The sequence below is a fragment of the Balaenoptera physalus genome (genome assembly GCF_965194825.1).
Source record: "Balaenoptera physalus genome assembly, chromosome: 5".
NCBI classification, from domain to species: Eukaryota; Metazoa; Chordata; class Mammalia; order Artiodactyla; family Balaenopteridae; genus Balaenoptera; species Balaenoptera physalus.
In genome coordinates this window covers 57,251,578-57,277,856 of record NC_138884.1, presented here as the reverse complement: position 1 = coordinate 57,277,856, position 26,279 = coordinate 57,251,578, and the positions used below count along the sequence as shown (strand labels likewise).

The 26,279-nt window shown below is 36.9% G+C and overlaps 1 protein-coding gene across 1 annotated transcript in view; it reads right to left on the bottom strand.

Annotated features, from left to right (window-relative positions):
- Positions 1-3,571: 3,571 nt before the first annotated feature.
- Positions 3,572-26,279, bottom strand: part of CCNI (cyclin I) — a 31,984-nt gene continuing 9,276 nt past the window's right edge. Inside the window, 5 exon segments of the mRNA XM_082463872.1 lie at positions 3,572-5,142; positions 11,069-11,299; positions 11,601-11,741; positions 11,888-11,962; positions 14,894-15,022. Coding sequence (XP_082319998.1) covers positions 4,699-5,142; positions 11,069-11,299; positions 11,601-11,741; positions 11,888-11,962; positions 14,894-15,022 — 1,020 coding nt within the window. The 3' untranslated portion in view covers positions 3,572-4,698.

The following is a 26,279-nucleotide window of genomic DNA, read 5'->3' as shown; positions in this document are numbered from 1 at the left end:
TTGTGCTCTCTTCAGATTTCTCTATCTGATAAGACGTTCTTGGTTACCTCTCATGACACCTTTTCAATAATCAAGAGATGGCACAGGGAGAGTTATATCTGTGTGCTACACGTTGGTCTTGCATCATAAAAACCACTGCAGATGGTCCCTGACTTAAGATGGTTTGACTTACAATTTTTTGATTTTATGATGGTGTGAAAGTGATATACATTGAGTAGAAACCATATTTCTGAATTTGGATCTTTTCCTGGGCTAGCAATATGCAGTTTGGATGCTCATTTTGCTGGGCAGTGGCAGCGAGCTGCAGCTCCCAGTCAGCCAATGCAATCACAAGGGTAAACAACTGACACACTTAGAACCATTGTTTTTCAATTCAGTATTCAATAAATTCCATAGAATATTCAATACTTTATTATAGAACAGACTTTGTGTTAAATGATTTTGCCCAACTGTAGGTTACTGTAAGTGTTCTGAGCACATCTGAGGTAGACTAGGCTAAGCTATGATGTTCAGTAGGTTAGATGCATTAAATGCATTTTCGACTTAAGGATATTTTCAACTTACGATGAGTTTATCGGGATGTAACCGCACTGTAAATAAAGGAAGGTCTGTAAACTCATCAGTATGGTGAGGGAAAGCTTTCATTTTAATTCCTTAATGCAAGCTGTGCTACAAAGCCTGTACTTCATCTTTTCTGTCCTAATGATTGGTCAAATCCAGCTCAAAATGAAAGCAGCAACCTTTTGGGAGTTGGCTATTTTCAAATATTCTCAATCGTATTTCGAAGTTATCTTGCAGGACCAAACAATGAACAGTATTAGGATTTTTTTTTTTAATTTTATTTATTTATTTATTTATGGCTGTGTTGGGTCTTCGTTTCTGTGTGAGGGCTTTCTCTAGTTGTGGCAAGTGGGGGCCACTCTTCATCGCGGTGCGCGGGCCTCTCACTATCGCGGCCTCTCTTGTTGCGGAGCACAGGCTCCAGATGCGCAGGCTCAGTAGTTGTGGCTCACGGGCCTAGTTGCTCCGCGGCACGTGCGATCTTCCCAGACCAGGGCTCGAACCCGTGTCCCCTGCATTGGCAGGCGGATTCTTAATCACTGCGCCACCAGGGAAGCCCAGTATTAGGATTTTTAATTTGTAAAACTTTTTTTTTTTTGGTACGAGACATACTTAGCCACCATCTGTCCCAAACCACGGCAGATATTGCTAATTTCCCTCAGTCCCACATGCACAGGCCTCCTATGGCTTAAGTGATGTGAACTTGTAACTGCAAATGATGCTGATGCATTGCTTAGCAACAAGTGAGTGCTCAACTGCTCTTTCCCACACAGTAAGCCCAGTTTCTCCCTGAAACTTAAAAAGATGTTCTATTTTTCTAAAAGCACCATCTAGTGGCCAAAGCTCAAAACATTATAAATGAGCATAGGAGACATTCTCCTGTTAACACAGTTTAAAGACTAGTTTCAACAATTTTGGAGGCTTCAGAAATAACAACAATTACGTGTTAGACAAAACATCGTATCTCAAAGCTTTATCCTTTATATCTGTAAGTCAGAAATTGAACCCTGTTAAAAATTCTTGTCTATGTGGACAATTCTCTAATCTTCAACCTGCTATGTCCCAGGATGGTTGTGAGGACATCTGGCACAGTATCTTCCCTTTCCAGTTGAAAATGTACAAACTACCTTAAGGATGAAGATAACAAGGCTCCCCATTATGCTTGCTGAGCATCAGTGGCTTTAATCACATTGTGCTGTTTTGGGCAGTAATGCTCAAGGACAACTTACTTTCTTGTTTCAGGAACTCCAAGGAGTGAATTAGAAATCCTGAAAATCTAGGTATGTAAAGAGAATAGAGAGGACATAAATACGTGTTGGTTCTAACAACATAGGAGAAAAGAAATAATAACTTCTTCGGGGGCAGACGCCAATGTCTTAACTCCCTCAAGAGCAGGAATGTAGGCTCAGATTCTCATCAGCGTGGCCAAGTGAGGAGCTATGCTATAGCTTCTTTCAGAGCCAAAGGCATGGCGTCAGGAACATTTCTGACAAATCAGTTATATCAGTCTTTTTAACTGGCATTTGAGAGCACTCTCCTTTCCCAGCCCTCCCCTCCACACTAATGTAAGACATCATCTGCAGAAAATTCAGTTCTCCACAGATAACCAACTTCAACCCTGAAAGACAAGTAATTATTCGGCTACTCCTAGTAAGAGCTTCAAGAGCTAGAGCGTGCACTTTCACTTCTGTTGAATGGAGGATTAGAGAATAACTAATTTCTCCCATCATGTTTATTCCCTTGCCTTTGCAGAGCCTTTGTGGAATAACAGGTTTTCTCACCACCAGGAGGCACCAGGCAATTGTGATCCACAAAGCTCAAGTTTTTCCAAATCTTGGAAGAGAGTAATTGTGCTGTGATGCCAAGATTTAAGACAGGTATCTTGGGACAGGCTAATGAGAATAGTTTCCGGTAAAACAGGATCTAATTTAACAGTAGGAACATTCTTAATGAAAAGTTCCACACTGTTCAAGAATGTTTTGCTTTTTTCTGTCTCAGTCTGTGAGTTCAGGCCCCAGAGAGCCGAAGTTCTCCAAGAGCTCATGGTCGGTCGCTCAGGTCTCTGGGACAGTGGCAGGGAGATGTAACTGAAAGGGTGCTCAGGAGGGGCTGGTCTCCAAAGTACTATCATTTAACTGATCTATGGGTTAAATAAGCTTTGAGGCATGAGACCTAGCAGCAGCCCAACCATTCCAATTCAGTTTCCCATGAAAACAATACTTTTTTCCAAACTGATTTACCATCAGTTTTTGATTAGAAAGCCTCAAGATCAAGAAGTTAAAATATTACTTCTAACTTCTGTACAATCTGTAGCAACTGGACCACAAATGAAATATTCTGATTCTAGACTCAACTTTATCCCTAGCTTTCTACATAACAAAAATGTTCCTCATTTGTTAAGTGGAAGTGGGCAGGGGGTTAAGTAGCATTTATTTTAATGATGAAAATTTGTAGTTGTGGACTTCCTGGAGCTCCCACAATTCAGGAGAATTATTAAGAAACAGAACCAGATGAAGATTAGGATAAGTGGGATTTTTTTATGTGTATCTGCAAAGCCAGCCTCCTGCTGTCTTCACCCCCAAAATAGTTCATTCTTCTATATTCCTTCTCACTCCCTGTACTTACTTACATGTAAGTTTCCCCCTTGATTGGACTATAGCGGGTAGCCAACCCTACCATAAAAGAAAGAATTTAAAAGTCAAATGTTGACCGGAGAATACTCTGGCTCTGCTAAACCAGAACAAAATCAGTGGCTTAAAAATGACAGGTTGTCTAGATACGGGTCTGTGTCTGCCCTCACGGTTCCTTAAGCTAAGAATTTACTGTTTGGAAGGTCACAGTCCACCATGTCAAAACCTAAACTCAGTCACGTTTAAATCCCCCCTTTCTTCATGTTCTATTTTCTGCAAGCATATTAGGATTTTTATCATCTTCCGTAGTTGAAATAGCAGTGCCTAACTAATCAAGAACTTGCACTTCTTCACAAGCAGGAAAAAAAGAGATAAAAAGGTTAAGGACAACTTTTATTGCTACCAGAGGCTTTTATCATCAGTACATGGTTCTGACTGCAGTACCTTCTTCAGGCTGCACAGGGAGCTCAGGACCCAGAAGTCATGAAGAGAAATACAGGTAGGCTGGGGAGGCAAGGGGATTAACTTTTATCAAGAAAATCCTAATAGCTTAACATAAAACTAGGGTACTGAATTCAGTTATTACATGTTACAGACCCAAATCATAGAGCTGCCCCAACATCTAGACAGTCTCTCCTACTGATTATAAACGAGTGAACTGAACGGTTTTTTTAAAATCTAATTTTAGTTGTTACATGTTTCTTTGGTGAGCACCTGGATATATTAACTTTATCACAAATTCTATTTTACAAATGTCAAAAATGCTTCCAACAAATCTTAAGAGTGTCCTAATCACATGCCACTTTTAAGCTTCAATTTAAGATAAAAATGAAAATGTTTTGTTTCCAAACTCTAGAAATTGAAAGGAGACAAACAAAAATCAACATGGTAATGGGAGTTCTTTTTCTGTTACCAACTCTGATTCATAGGCAATTCTGAAGTACCTTTTTCAGATTAAGTTGAATTTGAATTATTGATTAAACATGGCTGTCACTGAAATAATTTGTTCACTAAATTGCTAAAAATAAATTTTCAGGGTTTCCTCATCAGTGGAAGTCAGGCTATAGATCAACATGCATAAAATTCGTTTAGTATTCAAAGAAGCAGCAAGCAAAAGCAAGAGGAAAATTAAATCAGGATTCTGGGACAAGGTTTGCTAGCTAGGAATTTTGGAACTTTAAAAAAAAAAAACACTGAACGTGAATTTCTGACACAGGGTAATTAATCTACATTACATTTTAGCAGAGAAAAGGGTGGAAATGACAAACACTACAAAGAAATTTTTTACTTAAAATTTTTTTGATCTTGAATTTTACACTGATTTTGGTCTTTAAGTGCTTAAATAATGTTGAATTATAATTAGCCATACAAGTCAACAGGGTTTTTTTTCTGGCTTATTTCGAATCAGCCTGATAAGGTATATACCTTTATACAGCCTATCCTGTTTTCCATGTTCCCATTCCCACAGTAGTCTACCTTAGTTTGCACTTGAAGGTAACACCTGGAGCTACATGACAGAAACAGGCTGCAAAGGTGGACAAGGGGAAGTATGTCCCTCTTGCCTTGATAAATCAGTGCCACACACAGAACCCACATTTTCTGAAGCATTATCTTCATTATAGAGCCGTTTGATCCCATCATAGAAGTCGTCCACTTCCATTTCCTCTACTTTGCGTTTAGCAGAGGTATGCTTGCACCCATTGGCAGCTGGGAGATGATGGCAGAAGGCTGCTGTACCTCTGACTGGCACTTCTGGTTTGCTGTTGTCCTTGGAGAAATCTGGGCCTGGGGCAGAGGAGGGTTGTAATCTGAACACTCCTTTGTCACAGGTCACCAGGGTGTGCTTGAGGGGACGGTAGACATAAACGGAATTTAGAGGCAGGGAAGACTGCAGAGTAGAAAGGTGACGTGCCACAAGCTCCCGACAGTGGATCAACTGGGAGCTATCCATCTGAGCCAGAGGGAAAGAAAACACAAAGTTGATAATTAACATAGGCTGCTCTGTCTGTCATCTTTGCTGGCCACTTTTTCTCCCCGTGCCCTCTGCCCCCCAAGATTTCTCTCCCCACATCTTTTACCTCAAACTCGTCTACTCCTCCAGCCTATCATTTTTAGAAATTGTGTCCAAATCTGCATTTGTATTATAAACTTCTTTGGAACTTGAATTCTTTATTTGCACTTGTATGCTGTACATCTTCATGAAAGCTGAAATTATTCTCTTTTGTTCACTGCTATATATTCCAACATATGCTTTTGTTCAGGCTATCTCCCCTGTCTAGAAGGCCTTTCACCCTACCCTCTTTGCCTCTTCCAACCTCCTTAGTGAAGACCAAGGTACAGATAAACATAAAATCCATTAAGCATTTAAAGAAGCAGACAGAGGCAAGAAAAAATTTAAATAAGTGATGGGGAAAGGCTGGCTAAGAATTTTGAACAACTTAAGTATTTTGTTTTTAAAACAGTAAATGGGAACCTTTGACAAGTTATTTTTTTGTAGAAAACAGCAGAATTGACAACAATAAGAAAAAACGTTCTTGCTAGTGTTTTTAATTTGGGAGTTTCACTAATTCCTTCTTATCCTTCAGGATGATTCAGGTATCAGTCCTTTCTGAAGCCACCCTTGACTCCCCTTAACCCCCCAACAAACCCAAATTTCAGGGTCATGTTTTTGTATCAACCTGTCATCATACTTACCACACTGTATTAGAATAATCTATTTAACCATTTATGCTTTTCTACTATAGACTACAAGATCCCAAGAGGTAGGCACTGTATCATGTTCATTTTTATTCCCTAAGTTTCTAGCACCAATGACTGTACCTGGAAGGCCTTCAAAATCTTACTTGTGATAGAGTCTAATTAGTTGCTCTTTGCCTTACTTTCCCTGCAATTATAGCTCTAGTCAGAATTCCTCTAGCAACATATATTTCTCCCTATTCAAATTTCTTTAGCGGCACCCCAAGTGCCTGCCGGAAATAATCTAACCTCTTTAGCTTGGTATTAAGAAGGCTCTCCACAATCTGACCCACCCCTCTTTTCCAGCCTTATTTCCTCCTACCATATCCCAATTTGTGCTCTACATTCCTGCCAAATAGGCCTGCTCTCTACTCTGCACAAATCTTGCCCTTTCTTACTTTATTCCCTTGCTCATCCTGTTTCTATATGTTGAAACTGTATTACGTATTCCTTCCAGGTCTGGCTAACTCCAGATGCCACCTCCAGGAAGCCTATCTTGACTATTTAACTATCGGGGATCACTTTCCAGTCTTATATATTCTATACATAATCAATTCTTATTCATACCTATAAAACCTGTAGCACACAGCATGACTTTGCAATACCACAGAGAAAATAAAGGAAAATAACATGCTCTGCAAGAACATATTTGGTGACAAAATTATTTTTATCTCTAAATATACTCATTACTTGTTACCCAGGAAAGGATCAGTGGAAAGGAAGATGAAAGGCTGGTGTTAGTCACCACGTAGTACAAAGGTAAAAATGTCTGAAGTTGTCAGAAACTATACCCGAAAATGACCATTTTTAATATCTACTATTTTGTTCACTAATCTTTTTCCCCTAGTTTAAAAGGCACTAGATAACACCCTAACAGGTAAGATATTATCAACTAGTATTAGAATTTCTTTTCCTCTCTTAAAAGAAAAGAATTATATAGTAACTTTCAAGCTTACAACTGTAGGCTAGAGCTTATCATGTCCCAGGGATGTGGAACAAGCTAAGCCATGCTAAAAACAATGGAACAAAGCACACAGGATAGGGATGGGGCTTCAAAGTTCTTTAAGGCAACTGGTACTCTAGGCCAGGTACCACGCTTCTTCAAAAAGCCTACAAAAGAGAGGTAACAGAAAAAAAGACAGGAATTGGGAAGTGAAAAGAAGGCTACAGGGTAAAAATTATTATAAGTACCTAGGTTTAATGAACTGTTCTTTAACAAATGAATGACACTTAATGGCCTAGAAAAGTAAAAATATCACAAATATTGTAATGCCTTGGTCACTGGGCATAGTATCACAGAAGAATCCTGAAAAAAAGACATGTATTTCAAGTAAAAGGAAGACTATTCATGTCACTGTAAACTTCCTCTGTGAAAACAGTAAGTAAATAGGGAGTTCTCTTTATAGGTGAGGACTGGCAGAAAATGGGGCTAGAAAGACAGTGAAGATTATGCAAACCAACACCATCTAATGAACTCTACTTCCACCCCCAAGTTAAGTCCTTTGTCTAAAATAATGCATCAAAATAAATCTCTTCTAATCTACTACAACCTAAATTGTTCTAAGAAAAAAAATAATATGGCCCTCATTGAGATACAGTGGAGGAAACAAAATAAGCACATACACTGGAGTTCCTGCAACTTTAGACACAAGTCCTCTAATGAAACTGTTATAAAAAGATTTAAAATGAACTTGTTCTGATTGCAGAATGTCAAGAGAACATTTAACTATCTCCCCAAATTCAAATATGGTAACCATTTTAAAGCATCCCCTGCAACAACAAACAGAACTATAATATAGCTCACCAAGGACGTAGGGTAAATAGCATTGAAAGTTTACAGAGCAGACATCCAAATAGGTTACTGATGGGAAGAGGGGATCAGAACAGCATGATGTAATTGGTTCAGATGGACCCATAAAGTTCAATGGACAGCATAAAGCACTGAAAATACCATGCAGTGCAGTAAGTAGTCTGACTTTAAGCACCTTTAAGAAGAACTAGAAGACCCTGGTGGGGAAGATCTGCTTCCTTAACTCCATACTCTAATTTTAAACTACACAGCAGAAACATCTACTTTGACTAGTGCCTAACTAGGGACTAGGAAGACCACCACACTAATCTGGGTAGATTTAACATCCTGAGATCATCAAGGTGGACCACATCAGTCAGAAAGAGGAGAACATGAGTACAGCCACAGAAGCAGAGCAATGAGAGAAGGGGTAAGAGGAAAGAGAGGGTTAGCTATCCCAGAATGATGATCAACAACAGGTAGCAAAAGAGATAAGAGGGGTGGTGATGGGGCGGTGGAGTGGGGAGTGAGGGGACTAGGAGGGACAAGAGGAAGCTTGCCTTTCAAACCAGGGAACACTCACTGTACTCTGTCTGAAGTCCAGAGGGAAGGGAACATAGGCAGGGTTGGTGATAGTGGCCCCCTCACAGCATGAGCTGTCTATGATGGACCATTGAGCAGTCCTCTCAAACCAGGACCCTGGAAACACGTCAGAAGTAATTCCAGCATGATCTTACCATCTGATGCAAGAACTTCCTAAACTAGAACCAGAAATCCAGGAGAAACATCTGATATTACTATGGCCTTGTCATGGGTCTAATTACAAAGATATTAGACTTGGTGTTCCTACATGAACACAGGTGAACTTAGCAAAGACAACTGAGTCTTAAAGAATAAGGAGCCACTCAGATTTGGGCCACGAGGGTTTCAGAGAATTGCTAAAACCAAGTCTCAAAATCTCTAAAGTTCTGTGACCTTACTTGTTTTAAACTGTCTTCCTCATTATAACTTGACTACTACATGAAGCAGAGACTTTTTAGAATCACTGTATCCCCAATGCCTTGATCATAGATTTCTCAATAAATGTCTGTGGACTATAACTATATACATATATAAGAGAAAGGAACAGTGGTTTTCAAACTATGTCCAAATAGCTTATGAAAGGGAAGAGGCCATGTTGAATAGGACTGCATCTGATAGGCCTGTGCCCCAAACACATTGCAAAGTAATACTTTACTACTTAGGATTTTGGGATTGTGTGTGTACAAGATTTTGTTGGGGGTGAGGGAAGGGTTCCAGTTCTAAAGGAAACTCTTAAAACCACTGGACTAGAATCTTCAAGGTTTCTGTGGTATGGAAAAAGCACTGGGGTTTTTTTTTTAGTTTTCTTTGCTACTAAGTTCTGTGTGTCTCTGAGAAAGTCCCAAGTTCCCTGGGCTGCAGCTATAAAATAAAGGAGTTGAATGATATGATTTCTAAGAAGGTTCCTTCAAATTCCAAGCTTATAATAATAATACTTGGGGAAAACAGTTTCAGTGAACACTTTCTTCTAGCACCAGAAGACTTAATAAAAGAGAATAAGCAGATTCTCTAGTGTTCTTCAGTAGAGAACAAGCCCTCAAAGCTACAGAATATACATGCTATTTACATTCTTACTATTTATGCTTCGAAGCCTGTCCTTTCTCTGTGACAGTAACTCTTCATATAGCACATTTTCTCTGTATTAGATTGGAAATAGGCACAGAGACCAAGTCATGGAGGCATTTAGAAATATGTCCTTTGTTCCAATAAAAAGATGAAAAATGTAGGAGGTAGGAGGTTCTCTTAATGTCCCTTCCCCTCCTTCCGCAGTCTAATGTAAAAGATTAATACTCAGCTTCATTTTCCGACACTCTAGGTAGGCAAAGTAAATGTTCTGTGCTACACTATTCACTTATGTGGTAGTTTATGTTAGTTTCTAAAAATTCTCACTAAATAGTAACGATCTCCTTGGGTTTATTTTCATTATAGCATTTATTTCAATGCAAAGAAGCACTTCTCAATTATTTTAATCTAACACATGCAATTAAAAGAACATAAAGGAGAAATAGCCTTTGTTACACTAACATCATGTCTCCCAGGGATACAGGACAAGCTGAGCCACGCTGAGAACAGAGGAACAAGACACATACAAGAGGAACGGAGCTCTAGCTGATATACTGCTCTGAGCATCATCATCGTTCTTTTTATGAAAAGACTCTCAGCCCTTCTCTGCTCACAAACTAGGGCATGATATTCTCAGCTGAGAGGTTGCACTGAAGTATACCTTACATGTCTGGGTCTGCTAACTTTTATATCTCATACCTATAAAATCGTTATAACTATCTCACCAAACACCAAATTCAAGTATTCTCTTTTCTTTTATAGAATTATAAGTTTTATTAGCTCAATAACTGCAGCTCTTTGCTATAGTTCTTTTTATATTACAAAATGTTTTTAAGCTCAGAATTCAACAGACTCTGCTCTAAATAACATTCAATGAAACAAATCAGAGTAACTACTGCCAAATGAGAATAAATAGGGACATATATATTTAAAGGGAAAGTAGGTTCATAAGTCTTTTATGGACTCAGTTGGCCGAGGAGTATGGTTTGCAGCAGATCTAAACTTGTAGGTTCTATTTGGTAACGTGAATAGAAGCAATAAGGCTTCTCTCCAAGTTGCTGCTAACACACAGCACCATTACTAATTTTTCATTTGAATGAGAATTTTCTCCCCTAAACTTTTACTTTTTATATAGACGGTTGATAAAAATTTAACTGACCGCTAACATTTTATATCAATTTGCAGATACAAGTTATTAACCAATCTTAAGCAAGAGTGAGAACTACCAGGACTTCAGAAAGTCCTGGAACTTCAGGACTATAGTTTCTATTTGCCAAATACTTCCCTCTCTAGCCAACAATAAATTATCTGCTTGTCTAAAAAAGTAACTTCTTGCAATTTATGTTTTTGACTTTTATAAAATGAGTAAGTCAGAAGTACTATAATGAAACCTACAAATATAGCTAGGAACGTTCTTCATACAAAACTAATCGAGAATATATTATCAAGAATCTTACTAACTTTTAAAGTAATCTAAAAGGGATGAAAAGAATCAAGAAAATACTATCTAAGCTTTAAAAGAGGAAAAAAAGACATCTAACACATAAATTTAAAGTGTGTAAAACTATACTCTTCTCTACTCTTAAAAATGAGTTTCCATTACAAGATTAAAACGTCTCTTAGTTTTATAACTATCTGCTAACCCTATGTATCCCAATAGGAGAAAAAATTTTTAAAATGAACACTATATAATTAGACTGACACCTACCTGTGCTTTCTGAAGCAGTTCAATTGTAAGAGGAAGCCAATCAGGAATGAGTTTCTCCATTTCCAAACTAACCATGGCCAGCGCAAGCATGGATCCTTTGAATTGCAGAAGTTGGCTGCAGGCCATACAGTGAAGTAATTGCTTGGTAAGGACTGCCAAATGTTGAGGTGGGCTCAGTTTGGGCAAACTAAAAAGTAACTGAGGCCTAGTTGACACTGCAATGGCATGGAACTAAAAAAAATAAAAAAAATCACAAGAACATCATTCTAGTTTTACTCAAATGTCTAGATAAGCTATATACAGAAACTGATGTAACCTCAGGTATTACTCAATTTCTAAGTTTGCAATTTTAGCTTCAATGATTTGACATATACCCCAATTTCTCATTTTTCCTTGGCTAATTGCAATAATTTTCCTTTTCCTAAAAATCAGAACAACAACAACAAAAAATGAGTGGGCAATCTACTTTTCAAGTTACTGAAATAGGACTACACATTCAAATAAGAAACTAAAAGATTTCAGGTATATTTACAATGTGAAGAAAATCCAATGGTGTGGCTGTGTGAAGATCCCAATTCAACTTATCCAGAATAATTCTCTCCATCCTCAGAATTTCAGACGAAGAACATCCACAGAAACTATCTCTTGCCAACACCTTCAGTACTGGTATTCTCTATCCAAAGCAAAGGGGGATGGGGCAGGAGGACAGGACAGAAAAAAAATAAACTCATTTTTCAGTTTTTGTTTTGGTAAACCGAAAACAATAAAAGGATAATTTCAAAAATGAGACATGACTAATCTTTAAAGGAAAATATTTACCTCGTCTTCCTCAACAGTCTTGGCAGCTAGGAAAAAGCAGCTGATTGCAATACAACTCAGGTATTTTGGGTGGGCCTAAAATGGGGAAGAGAGAAAAAGCAACTTCAGTGATTCTTCAAAAAGTTAAAAGAGTTAAAAGTATGCACACAATTCTATGGAATTCAATTAATCTGATTCCTACCTATTGCTTTCTAAGATCAGAGCTAACTTTTAACTTCATAACCTCAGCCTTATTATACTCTATGGAAATACTAAGACCATTCCATTGTTGGAAGTTCAACCAATGCTAGTTAGCCAAAGTTAACTTCTATCCAGCAGAGAGGAGCTTGATTTTAGAAGACATTTATTTATTTAATAAAATTCCCCAAATTAAAAATATATTTGTGTATTTTTTAAGCTAGTTTTACTCTCTTTGCCTGTTATATCAGTTAGATTAACATACTAGGTGTTAGGGGAATTAAAGAGAAAGAAGGGAAAATAAAATGAAGGCTATTAATATATTTCACATGCTTTAAAAAATTATGGGATGCTAGCAGATGAAATTTTCTAATTAAATGTTCACCCAAAAAATTATATATTCAAGATCCATGATAAGAATGAAAGGCTCCTAAATATATACAGAACCAATTAGTGGGGAAAAAACCTTTCTTGGGTTTGACACCCATAGGAGGGCTTGAATTTGCCTATTTTCCTTATCTATAATAAGTAGGCACACTTTCTACGTCATTGGTAGAATAAGGGTTTGCCAACCCAGCATCAGAATCCAATTTTAAATAATCAGGACAGGGATTTCCCTGGCAGTCCAATGGTTAGGATTTGGTGCTTTCACTGTCATGGCCTGGGTTCAGTCCCTGGTCACGGTACTAAGATCCCGCAGCCGCTCGGTGCAGCCAAATAAATAATCATGATAATTTAGTCCAATTATATTGAATGACACAGAGATAAGTTATATAACCTAAAGAAAACCTGTTTCAACATTTATTTTATACCTAAATATTACATTCCCTTGAAGCCTTGGGGAAGGCTTCTGATGACCAGAGTATGGCCTTGATTAATTATTTAATAAACATGCCAACCAATGACCATTGTGCCTCAGTATAAGTGGCAGACTGTCTAGGAATCTTCCAATTCTCTGCCCGTATGAGAAATAAAAGCTAGTTCAATACTATCAATGTTTTAAAATAATCATTAATATTAATCAGAATATTACTGTTTAGAAAGCACTGCCATAAATATATCTTCTTTTACAGATGAGAAAACAGTCTCAGAGGTTAATGGACACCACACAAGAGATCTAGAAAGTGAAGTCAGATCTTGTTGCTAAGACAGTTTTCCAGGTTCCCTTATTTCTCCATGTACACAACATATCAAAACCATATCCCTGAGGTAATCAGAGTTCATTACAAAGAAAAGAGTCCAACAGTTAACAACTTTGGGTAGGAAATGCAACCCCCAAATCAAGGGCACCAATAATAAATTTAGTACTGAGAAGAATCCCAACAGCAAATATATGGGTGTGTGTTTTTTAAACAAACAGTAGTTCTCAATCCTGGATGTATACCAGAATCATCTATGTAGTTTGTTTTTGTTTATTTAAATACAGATGTCCAGATCTCACCTACTAGAGATTCAGATTCAGTATGTCTGGGATAGGGCTCGAGGTCTATTATTTTTAAAGTATTTCATAGTACCTTCTTCTGCACAGCTGGGATTGAGGTTCCATTCACTGTTGCAGCCCTTTAATGGTCTGCTTTAAGCACCTTTAAACTATGAATACATTTTAGATGAATTGTTTCAATATAGATTAACCATATCTAAGTATCTGATGCTAGTAGCATGATAGGACCCATTAAATAAGCAATATGAAAGAAATGATATTTTACTTGGCAAAATTCTCTAATTGTTCCAGAAACTTCCCCTAAATCTGTTTAAAATGTTTAATAATAAGGCCAGTAAAAATCTTCTCTATGATAGAAGCTACAACAAGTCCATTAAAATTTTTGAGGAATATACAACCCAAGAAACGACATTAACCTCAAACGCATCTTTCTCTGTGAAAGGGAGATTAGCTATAGTAGGGGACTAGGGAGAATGGAGGGGGACTTGATGCTGAGATAAATGTAGGCATCTCAGATAACCCAGACTTCAGGCAATTAGTATCATAATTTAAGTTTCTTTACTCTCAAAAGTAGAAGTTTGAAACACAGAAAGGTAACTTGAGTGGCCATCCAAATTCTTCCACTCCATAATTCTTTGGCTTCTATTTTTTTATACCTAATAACAAAGAATATGGTACCCTCAGCACTGAACACATCATTCCTGCAGCTACATATTCCTAGGCATACAAATAACAACTGAATTGCTTTTCATGCCTTGCTGTTGAATAAATGCTGACTTTCTGCTTTAAATCTGTTGTGGGCCTACTATGACTGATTTCACATAATATAACCAACAATATATTACAGCAATAGGGACAACATAAAACTTACCTGTAATGCTGCCATTTAACAAAAATACAACGAAGTTATTTTATGACAGTTCAGTTCATCTTGTTATACTCCTCTAGAAAGTATTTATATATTGTTCAGAAAACTACACAAAAGGGATTCAATAAATAAGTAGTGACAGAGAAAAATATGCAATAGGCTTATACTTTTCTAGTCTGATTCACTGTTCACAACTAGTACTCAATGTGTTTAAAAATGACTGAACATTTTGCCAATGCTATATGGTTTGTATTAAAATCAAGAGATCAAAACTTTCATAGGTTAAGTATAAGTTATGAATACTTGTAGCCAAAAGAAAACTACAGAATATAATTAGAAACATTTCCGAAAACTTAAAGCAATAGCAGAAGACATCATGTCTTCTTATAAGTATATATATAATCTTTAGGAAGGTTTTCCACTCCTTCCCACTTTGCAGAATGTTTTACTAATAGTCCCTGGTGTAGCATATGAACCCTCAAAAAATAAGTTGTATGTAAGTGTATTCTAAAATATTTACCTTTACAGTAGCTAAGAACCTGTCCAAAAGACTGCTAGCCAGAGCAAATGTTTCTGGGTAAAGGTTGAATTGGTACTTGAGTTTGGCCAGCCACTGAATCACTTCATCTCTCTGGGATGGAGAAACATTCTATAAGGGAACAATTAAAAAATAAAAATAAAGAGAACAAGTAAAGTTTCAAGTTATCATCAAGCATATGTTTGTAATTCTTGTTTATAAAAGGTTAGCAAATGCTATGAAATCTGTGTTTATACGTTAAAAAATGTTTTTAAGTTTATTCAAAATCTATCAAACTTGAGATAAATGAAGATAAGACCTTATGTACTAGTTAGAGCATTTAACATCAATATCCAATATTCTCTTATTTATTAAATAAAATTTTCATAATGTCATCTCACTATATATCTATACTTTAATTAAACTGAGGTTTTAAAGTTTAGGTAACACTAATATCAACTGATAGTAATTTTGGAAGTAAGTTTTCTTAATTCTTGAGAATAAGAAAATATACTGAATTTCTTTCTAAGGCAGCAAATAGGCATTAAACTATCTTAGAAAACACAAACGGTCTATGATAACAGAATGACAGTCCATTAAAAACAAAACTAAAGTCAAGAGGAATAAATGAAAAATATCAGGAATAAGAGACAAATTACACATTTAAAGATGATGGAAGCATATTGAAGGGGAAATTAACCTGAACCAACCTATCATTACAGAGATCACTACACAAACACTAAACATTACTGGCGTTTTAATCTTCCAACATATTATTTTTAACTGCTGGATATAGGCTTAATTTTTAAAAGGTACACACTTTAAAGCAGTATTTAACGATTTACTCTTCAGTTTTGTAAGCACCATAAAAAACAAAACAAACCTAGTAATACTTAATCTACTACTAATAAATAAAACAGATCTATGTAAGTACTACTTCTGCCAGGTAAACACAACAAAGTACAGAAATAACTCTGTGATTAGTGGAAAAGACTATTTTCAATAAGTGAGAGTTCCAGACAAGTAAAGGTTTAATCTAAGCACTGCAGGATTTATCATCATAACCATTTTGGATAGAAATCTCTTTAAAAATAAATATAATACTTATCTCATTCCTCAGAAAGTACACAGACCACAGCTTAAACCTTTTTCCTGATCATTCAGGGTCAACTTTATGAAATTAATTCCTATATCACACAAAGATGCCTCAAGAGCTACTAAAGCATGAAGGGCTGTACATCTTGACAATATATCTCCTCAAACAGGTATTTCAGTTGGAATTTCTTCTCTCCTTCCTCTTGGCTTTCTTTAGTTTTGTAAGGAATAAGCGCCTTGATGATCATTATAATCTCTACTATTGCACTGGCTAGTTTCTCTTATTTTATTCCAACTCCTCATTCTGTCAGTTTTCAGCTTTGACACAACAAAATAAAGTGTTTCTGTGTTGGCCAAACCAACTAATCACACACATAATTTTTATATTTAGCTCTAAACTCAGTTATAACTGGTATTTTAGAAGGTTAACTGCCATACATTCACCCTCTGGTCAATTCCTTTTTGTCAAATAAAGATTGACTCTAGAATACTGCACAGAAATACTGAGAAGAAAATGAGATAAAGATGGTTTACAACCTCTTATATTTACACCTCACCACCAAGCTGGTGTTAAGACTATGAACAATAATCTGAAAACATCTGACAATCAAGACATTTAACTGAGTTCATATTAATGAACATTAAGTGTCGATCATATGATAGGTCATGGGAATACAATGAAGAATGAACTCTGGGACTTCCCTGGTGGCACGGTGGTTAAGAATCTGCCTGCCAATGCTGGGGACGTGGGTTTGATCCCTGGTCCAGGAAGATCCCACATGCTGCAGAGCAACTAAGCCTGTGCGCCACAACTACTGAGCCTGTGCTCTAGAGCCTGCCTGCCGCGACTACTGAGCAGGTGTGCTGCAACTACTGAAGCCCGCGTGCGTACAGCCCATGCTCCGCAATAAGAGAAGCCACCGCAATGAGAAGCCCGTGCACCACAACTAAAGAAAGCCCATGCGCAGCAACGAAGACCCAATGCAGCCAAGGGGGAAAAAAAAAAAAAGAATGAACTCCCTCTTTAAGCTTTAAAATTTAAAGTCTCACAGTGAGGCAAACAATCAGAAAATGTCAATAAAATATGGTAAGCATTAGAATAGAGGCATGCACAGGGTGCTAGCGGACCACAGTGGAAGGGCACCTGGCCCAGTGTGGGAGTAGAGTAAAAGGCTCTTGAAGGAGACAGTAACTGACTTGTATCTTAAGAGTGAGGGGATGGGGGCGATCATATGCGAGGCAAGGAAAAGAACCAAGTATTTTAAACCTGTGAACTTTACTCTGAAGGATAGGACCAATGTCAACCTGGAGGCAATAACCTATTGTTAAGCTCCTCAGATTTGCAAATAAAAATCAAGATGGATGGAAAAGACTGCTAGAAACAGATACTCTGACAACTAGTGAAACGAGTGATACAATTCAATGAATCAAAAAGAAACAATAAGGTAGTTAATGGGACTGAAGTTGTGGGCTTGACAGGTTTGGGGTATACAGAGTAGCAGGGAACTGTATGTCCTGCACAGACTATTATCCAACTTGACAGATGAAACTGGAGTTACACTATTAAAGCCAGGAGTTGGATTCTCACTCTCACAAAAGGAGTCTGAAAAAGGCAGCAAAATACTATCTGGATTCTATGGCTTCTCCAGAGGTGGGAGGAAGCAGACACAGCCCTACAGCTAGTCCCTGGGTCAGACAGCTCTTAGCATGGTCATTGGTTTTACAATATTCCATTTTCCACAGAGCCTTGAGGTGCTACTTTAAGAGCTGGACTAGGGGCCCCTAAGGGTCCCTGGGAACCAAGTGAAGCAATCACAAAACTATTAGATGGAGAGAGTTATGTATTCAAGAGAAATTAAATTTCTACCAAGGTGAGCTTTTATCTAAAAATGCCAAAAAAAAAAAAAAAGTAATGTTAAGTAAGCCATCCGAACAATTCAATTACAAGGAAATAAATTCATACAAGGAAAGGCAGATGGTGATACAATCTGATGAAACTGGGGATGCTTTTAGGGAGGTGAAAGAACAATGATCTAGAGTAGCAATGAGGAACAAAAACACCATTAATTCTACCTTCAGGTCAGAGATATAGGAGAAAAAAAAAAACCCTAAATAACAGATTATATTATGTAATGTGACTATCTGGTGTTTGACATTAAACAAATAACACAAACATATAACTGTAAGCAGTCCCACAGAAGATGGATATAATGTTCTGTAAGTATGGGTGTAACGCAAGGGAACACAGTTAGAGATTTCCATACCATATTTATAACTAAATGATATAACTTATGTAAAACACAGAATGCAAAAGGCACTTAAATATTAGTTTTGTCCTTTCCCTTCTCTAAAAATACCTGGTACTCTGTGATGCCAGAAAAAACAAATTTACAAAATATTACATATAAATAATTCTCTTAAACCAGTTATAATGCAATTAGTTATGAAAGAGATCATGACAATCTTTGGACTTTAACTTACATTAAAAATTTGAGAATAGAGCCAAGAAAGCATTGTTGCACGGCTAGTATTATCAACACTAGCCAAAACTAACAATAACCAAAAAAACCCCACAGAAGATAATGGTTTGAGAAGACTCACTCTTAAGTGAAGTGATACTGATGCTAAGATCACTTTTTCGAATCAATTCAAACCTGTACTGAACAGTAATATTATCAGAATAGCTTTAAACAATTAAGTTCTGTGCATAAGTAATCCCATCAGGGAGGGAGGGAGGGAGGAAGGAAGGAGGTCTGCCTACCCCAGATAGTATTTCCTGATCAAGGGATCTGTTTTCTCTTATATGGATTTCTCAAATAGGGTTAAGAGAGTTCAGTAAATTGGTTGAACAACTAATCCCACAGAGAATTTACAATGGTTTGATTCAACCTGGTAAAACACAGGGCTTTATATTCCACGTGCTGCTATTCTGTTCATTAAAACACAAATCCTCCCCAGCTTTAAACTCTAAAAGGTTCACCATTACCTAAAAGATTAAGTATAACCCCCCAGGCATGGCATACAAATCCCTCTTTGACCTACCTCTCCAGCCTCACTCACCTTTCATCACTTTCTGCCTTAAAATTCATAACAGCAGTACTCGTATTTATGTTCTTCCTTGTTCCTGTAATGCTCCTTACATCACTGCTCCTTTGCTCATACTGCCCCCTCTGGTTGGAACACACTCCCTCTCTTTTCCCTGCCTTATTATTTATCCTTTAAGAGATATTTCAATGGTCAGTCCCCACCAGATACTTTTCCCGATAACTCAAGCCAGACTAAGTACCTTCCTGTGCTCCCACAGCATCTCTTGTCACAACTGTTAAGTTCAACACTTTTTAAAAAATTACCTTACTGCTTTTGCCTATGACTGAGTAGGTAGCAGCAAACCTACACTCTAGCTGAGAACTAGAAAAGCTATTAACAACAGCAACAGAAAGGCATCAGAACTGCTAGGACAACGGGGCCTTGAGGAGCCAAGATTCTGGAGAGGAGGTAACAATAAGAGATGAGTCACCACTCTGCATAGCTTCCCCTTTCAGGCATCTGCCCATCCTGTGCGTATGGCAAGAGGTGTAAAGTACGAGCAAAGAACCAACAGAGCTTTTGGGAGTCTTACAAGGCAAGAGACAAAATTTGGAGACTTGAGGAGCCAAGAACCTAGTGGGAAGAGGGAGGGTCAGAGATCTGAATGTGACACGCAGCTGACTTTCCTCTTAATTCATTTTCTGAATGAAATTCTGAAGTTGGGAAGGACAAGGATCTCAGAGGCTAAGCAGAAAGCCTTTGAAAAGCAAGAATGAGTTCAGGAGGAGTTTAGCACCCTTCAGGAATAAGGGGCACTAGTAAACACTCCAAACTCTCAGCTGGAAGGAATCCTTGGCTACACTCTAGGAGTTGGGGGCAACCAGAGGTGATGAAGCCATACTCAAGAGCAACCCAGCCTCCAACCAGCACAGTCCCTCAGTGGATTAAAGTGATTAACCTCCTCTTCAGTTTGCCCACCAGAGGGAAGACTGAACCATCCTGCAGAAAGATAGCATCTAGAGTCTCTACAATTTTTCATAATGTTCAGCAACCAATCAAAAATAACCAGGCATGACAAGACAAAGAACTAAGTGATCAAAAACCAAGAGGAAAAAAAGGGGCAACAAAAAGATCTCAGTCTTTGAGTTACCAGAAAAGGACTTAATATACAAGTAAATAGAGGATGGAAGACAGATGACAATTTTCAGGAGAGAAATGAAATCTATAAAAAAATCCAAAAGGGAAATTCTAGAAATGAAAAATGTAACAACTCAAACTAAGAACCCAATACGAGACCTAACAACAAGCTAGGCAAGGGTGGACAGCTATGCTTTGAGGAAAATTTATAGCTCTAAATGAATATATTAAAAAAAAAGAAAACTGGAAAACCAATTATTTAAGCATCTATCTCAAGATAAAGAACAGCAAATTATATAAAGAAAGTAGACAGAAATAACGAAAAAAAGAGCAAAACTAAAAAAAAAAAAATGACATGTATAATAGGGAAAATCAACAGAACTGAAAGACTGACAGACTTCTAGAAAGGGTGATTAAGAAAGAAAAAGCACAAATCAACTAAGAAATGAAAAAGGGAACATCACTATGGACCCTTTAGATGTTAAAAAGAGGATATGAGTAACTTTACACAAATAATTTGAAAATTTAGATGAAATGAATAAATTCCTCGAAAAACACAACTCGCCAAAACTGAGATAAGATTTAAATGAAGACCTGATTAGCCTCATATTTACCAAAGAAATGGGACTGATTATTAAATACTTTCCCACAAATAAATCTGTAGGCCCCAGTGGCTCTGCAGTAAAACCTTCCAACATTTAAGAAATAATATTAATCTAAACAAACTGAGAACACTGAAAAAAAAAAAAAAGCAGGAACACTTCCCAACTCATTTTACAAAGCCAGCATAACTTTACCATGAAAACTTGACAAAGGCATTACAAACCAATCTGACCCATGACCACAGATGCAAAACGCCTAACCAAAATATTAACAAAATCCAATGATGTATAAAAATTCAACACCTATTCATGAAAAAAATCTCTTAGCAAACTAAGGCAGAGAAAGGAATTTCTTAATCTAATAAAGATTAAGAAATATATAGCAAATATTATAGTTAATGGTGAATTCCTGAAAACTTTCTCCTCAAATTCAGACTTCAGCAGTGTTCTGGAAACCCTAGCTAATTCTGTAAAACAAGAAATACAGAAAGTATAAGGACTGGAAAGAACTAAATAAAACCGTGATTATTCACATTTGACATGACTGAGTATAATACACAGAAAATCTTAAAGACTCGGCAAACTATTAGTAAGTTAATTTAGTATGGTCTATATAAAAATCTATTTTATTTCTATATACCAGCATATAGAAGCAAGCATGTAAAAAAAATAAAAAATTTAAAACAATACCATTTGTAATAGCCTCAACAAGACTCAAATACCCAGGAATAAACCTAAATCACCAAACGTTAAAAGAAACTGAAGACCATCTTTAAAGAAAAATGGAGAAATACTCTATGTCCATGGAATAGAAGACTCATATTATAAACATGTTAATTCTTCCCCAAATCAATCTACAGACCAAAAACCCCACAATTTCTTTTTATTTTTCAAAAATTGACAACTATATTTAAAAATACATATGGAAGAACAAAAGGGCTTAAAATAGACAAGACAATCTTAAAAAAAAAGAACAAAGTTTATGCCACCGAAGGCTCATTATAATGCTACAATAACTGAGGCAGTGTGGTATTAAATAGAGGCAAACAGACCAATGATGAAAAAAGGGGCAAGAAACTAACCCACAAATGTTTCTACTCATATACAGCAGTCACTTGATTAAAAACAAAAGTATATATCACGGGGGGACTTCCCTGGTGGTTCAGTGGCTAAGACTCCACGCTCCCAATGCAGGGGGCCCGGGTTCGATCCCTGGTCAGGGAACTAGATTCCCCATGCCGCAACTAAAGATCCCACATGCCGCAACTAAAAGATCCCACGTGCCGCAACTAAGACCTGACACAGCCAAATAAAGAAAGAAAAAAAAAGTACATTGCAGGGCAGTGGCGAAAAATGTCTTTCTAATAAATGATACTAGTTTTCCATATGGAGAAAAAGTATTCATGACTCCTCTTACTTCACACATACCAAAAAGGAAAAACAAAATCCTATCTTCATTACCTTGGATCAGGCAAACTTTTTTTTTAGTATCTTTATTGGAGTATAATTGCTTTACAATGTTGTGTTAATTTCTTTTGTACAACAAAGTGAATCAGCTATATGTAGACATATATCCCCATATCTCCTCCCTCTTGAGCCTCCCTCCTACCCTCCTTATCCCACCCCTCTAGGTCATCACAAAGCACTGAGCTGATCTCCCTGTGCTATGCAGCAGCTTCCCACTAGCTATCTATTTCACATTTGGTAGTGCATACAGTCATGCTCCTCTCTCATTTCGTCCCAGCTTCCCCTCCCCCCTGTGGTCCTCAAGTCCATTCTCTAAGTCTGCATCTTTATTCCTGCCCTGCCACTAGGTTCATCAGTACCGCTTTTTTAGATTCCATATATGTACGTTAGCATACAGTATTTGTTTTTCTCTTTCTGACTTACTTCACTCTGTATGACAGACTCTAGGTCCATCCACCTCATTACAAATAACTCAATTTCATTCCTTTTTATGGCTGAGGGATATTCCACTTTATATATGTGCCACATCTTTATCCATTCATCTGTCGATGGACATTTAGGTTGCTTCCATGTCCTGGCTATTGTAAATAGTGCTGCTATGAACACTGTGATACATGTATCTTTTTGAATTATGGTTTTCTCAGGGTATATGCCCAGTAGTGGGACTGCTGGGTCATACAGTAGTTCTATTTTTAGTTTTTTAAGGAAGCTCCACACTGTTCTCCACAGTGGCTGTATCAACTTACATTCCCACCAACAGTGCAGGAGGGTTCCCTTTTCTCCACACCCTCTCCAGCATTTATTGTTTGTAGATTTCTTGTTGATGGCCATTCTTACCGGTGTGAGGTGATACCTCATTGTGGTTTTGATTTGCATTTCTCTAATGATTAGTGATGTTGAGCATCTTTTCATGTGTTTGTTGGCAATCTGTATGTCTACTTTGGAGAAATGTCTATTTAGGTCTTCTGCCCATTTTTGGATTCAGTTGTTTGTTTTTTTGATATTGAGCTGCATGAGCTGCTTATATATTTTGGAGATTAATCCTTTGTCAGTTAGGCAAACATTTCTTTAAAAGGACTAAGCAAACAATTTTTTTTGATAATTTGGTCATTAAAAATTAAGAACTTCTATTCATCAAAAGTCAACACAAATAGAGCTGAAGATATGTGTAATACACAGAGCCTGCAAAAGAAAGAACTCTTAACAATTTAAAAAGGAAGTCAATGGAACACAGGTGAAAGATTTGAACAGACATTTAACCAAGAAAGGATATCTAATGGCCAAATAAGCACATGAAAAGCTGCTGAATTTCATTAGTTATCAAGGAAATGCAAATTAAAACCCAATGTGATACTATAACGCTCACCATGATAACTAAAATGAAAAAGATAGACAATACCAAGGGTTGACAAAGATGCAGAGCAACTTGGGACTTTCATACTCTGCTATAAGGGGTAAAAAAAAAATGTGGTGTAAAAGTGGTATAACAACTTTGGTAAGTAACACAATTGGTGGTATCTGCTAAACCTGAGTATACACATATTCTAGGTTCTAGCAATTCTACCCCTAGGAATATACTCAACAGTAATGTACACGTATGTTCAACAAAAGACAAGCACAAAAAAAGACTCTAACGACCATCAACAGCAGAATGGATAAATGAATTCATATGATGGAATACTACATGGAAATGAGAATTAAATTAACTATGGCTACATGAAGTACCATGGATGCATCTTACACCAAAGAAAATGATGAGCAAAGGAGGCCAGTACACACTTTATGATTACATATATAAATATAATTCAAAACAAGGAAAAACTAATCTGTGGTATTAGGATAATGGTTTCTTTGTGGGGAGGGGATAGATGGTAGTAACTATAAGAGGACACAAGGAGGTGCTAGTAATGTGGTGGTTACACAGTGTTATTTTGTGAAAATTTATAGAGTTGTACACTTATGATCCGTATACATATACTTTAAGAAACTGTTTACTTAAGGAAAAGAAACAAAACCTATGGGCAAAATAGATTTATTTGTTTACCAAGTCTACAGATGGTACAAAAAGGACAAAGTCAATACATTACATAACAATCATAATTTTAAAGCCAGAAAAATGGGCCAGCATCAACAACTTGAAACTTAGTAAGAATAAATATGAAACAGTGCACCTAAGTTAAAAATTTTAAAAGTACACCTAGGATAAGGGAAACTCTGCTTAAAAGTAGAGAAACAAAAACAACAAGGTTTTAAAAACAAGTTCAGTATAAGCCAACAACATGACACTGCTGTCAAAGCATAAAAATTTTTTTTAATTTAGGGCTATATTAATGAAATTATCAAGCCAAGATAAAGTGAGGTAATAGTTTTACTTTATTGCTCATTAATGACAACTCAAATGTCACAATTTAAGAAACACAGTAAATTAAAGAGTATACGTAGAGAAAGAAAAACTGAGAGGCACAATCTTGTCAAATGAAAAATGGTTAAAGAACAAAGGATATTCAACCAGGAGAAGAGATGACTGCGAGCTTAACACCTGACTGTAAGTAGATAAAGGGCTATCATTTAAAATATAAAACGAATTTTTTCTGTACTGCTTCAGCGGAGAGAACTAGAACCAGTAAGTAGCCACTAGAAATAAGCAGTTTTCAGGTTCAATCCAGGAAAAACTTTCCAATAATTGATAGAGCTTTTCTATGGTGGAATGGACAAAGTATGCAAAGTAGAGGATCACTTATCCGAGATGTCAGAACTTTTTTTAAAATTTTGTGGTTAGACTAAATCAGTGTTTCCCAAACCTAATGCATATCAATAAAACTATGAAGTTTTTTTAAAATACAAATTCCACAGTTGTCACCACAAGCAACGTAGGTCTGGGAGGGGCCTGGAATATGTAAGAAGCCTCCTGGGTGATTCTCATACACCTAGTAGCCCAGTGGTTCAAGATCCTGTATTTGAAAACCACATAATTAGATGGCCTTTAAGGTTCCTTCTCAAAATTCTAATGGAAATCATCTTTATATAAACAGCTTGAGGCAAGGTTTACCTTTGTATATCAAAAGCACTCTGTACATCAAAATAAATTGAGAATATCTGAAAATACATGTCACTTTAACCAGTCTTTAATTTTTTTCCCCCAAATTTGTAACAAAATTGCTGTGTACTTGAAAATACTATTATTATATAAAAGAACTCCTCTAACCTGGATGAATTATAAAGAAATGATAATCAACGTTCATTTAACAAGTGTTTACTGTGAGCCTATTATATGCCAATAAACAAAAATGACAACTCTACCTCAATGGAACTCGGCCAAATCATCAGGGAATTATAATATTGTGTGCTATCATACAGGAAGTATAGAGTGCTGGGGGAGCACAGAGAAGGGGAGTGATAGGTGTATAATATTCTTGCATGACCACTCTGTCCTAAACTGCAAGATAGGATAATGTAAATGACAAGAAAACTGTGAGAGAATGACCCTGAAGTAGAGTTTAGGTGAAGGAAGGGGTAGGAATAAGAAAACTAGAGGGAAAAAAGCTTAAAAATATTTTATTTTTCTGTTTTAACCAGCACCCCCCCCCAAAAAAAAAGAAAAGTGGGAAAAGATACATGTATGGTTTAGACGCTAAACTTTAGAGACAAGATTGTTTCTCTTATGCAAGGAGGAGTCAAGAAGGAGAGAAAACATGGTTAGAAGCAATATTGGAAAGGGAAGTAGAAAAGCCAGTCCCTGAGAGTCGCAGAAGAAAAAAGAATTAGAACTAGAATAGAGAAGTGTCCCTGGGGTTATTCTGTCAAGTGGCTCAAGCCCCTATAGCTCTTTACTCCCATCTCTATCTTATCTCCTATACCCACCAGACCAAGCCCACACACATTCTACAAGAATTAAGTATGGCTTCCGCCTGACATTACTAAAGGAAAAACCTTAAATAGATCCCTCTTATAAGTTCTGATAGTGTTCTGTTCTCTGGTCTAACATCTTAGTAATATTTGTTAAAATACCTATAATAATAGGCCAGATTAAGCGATAATATAGCAATATACTATAATCTTGG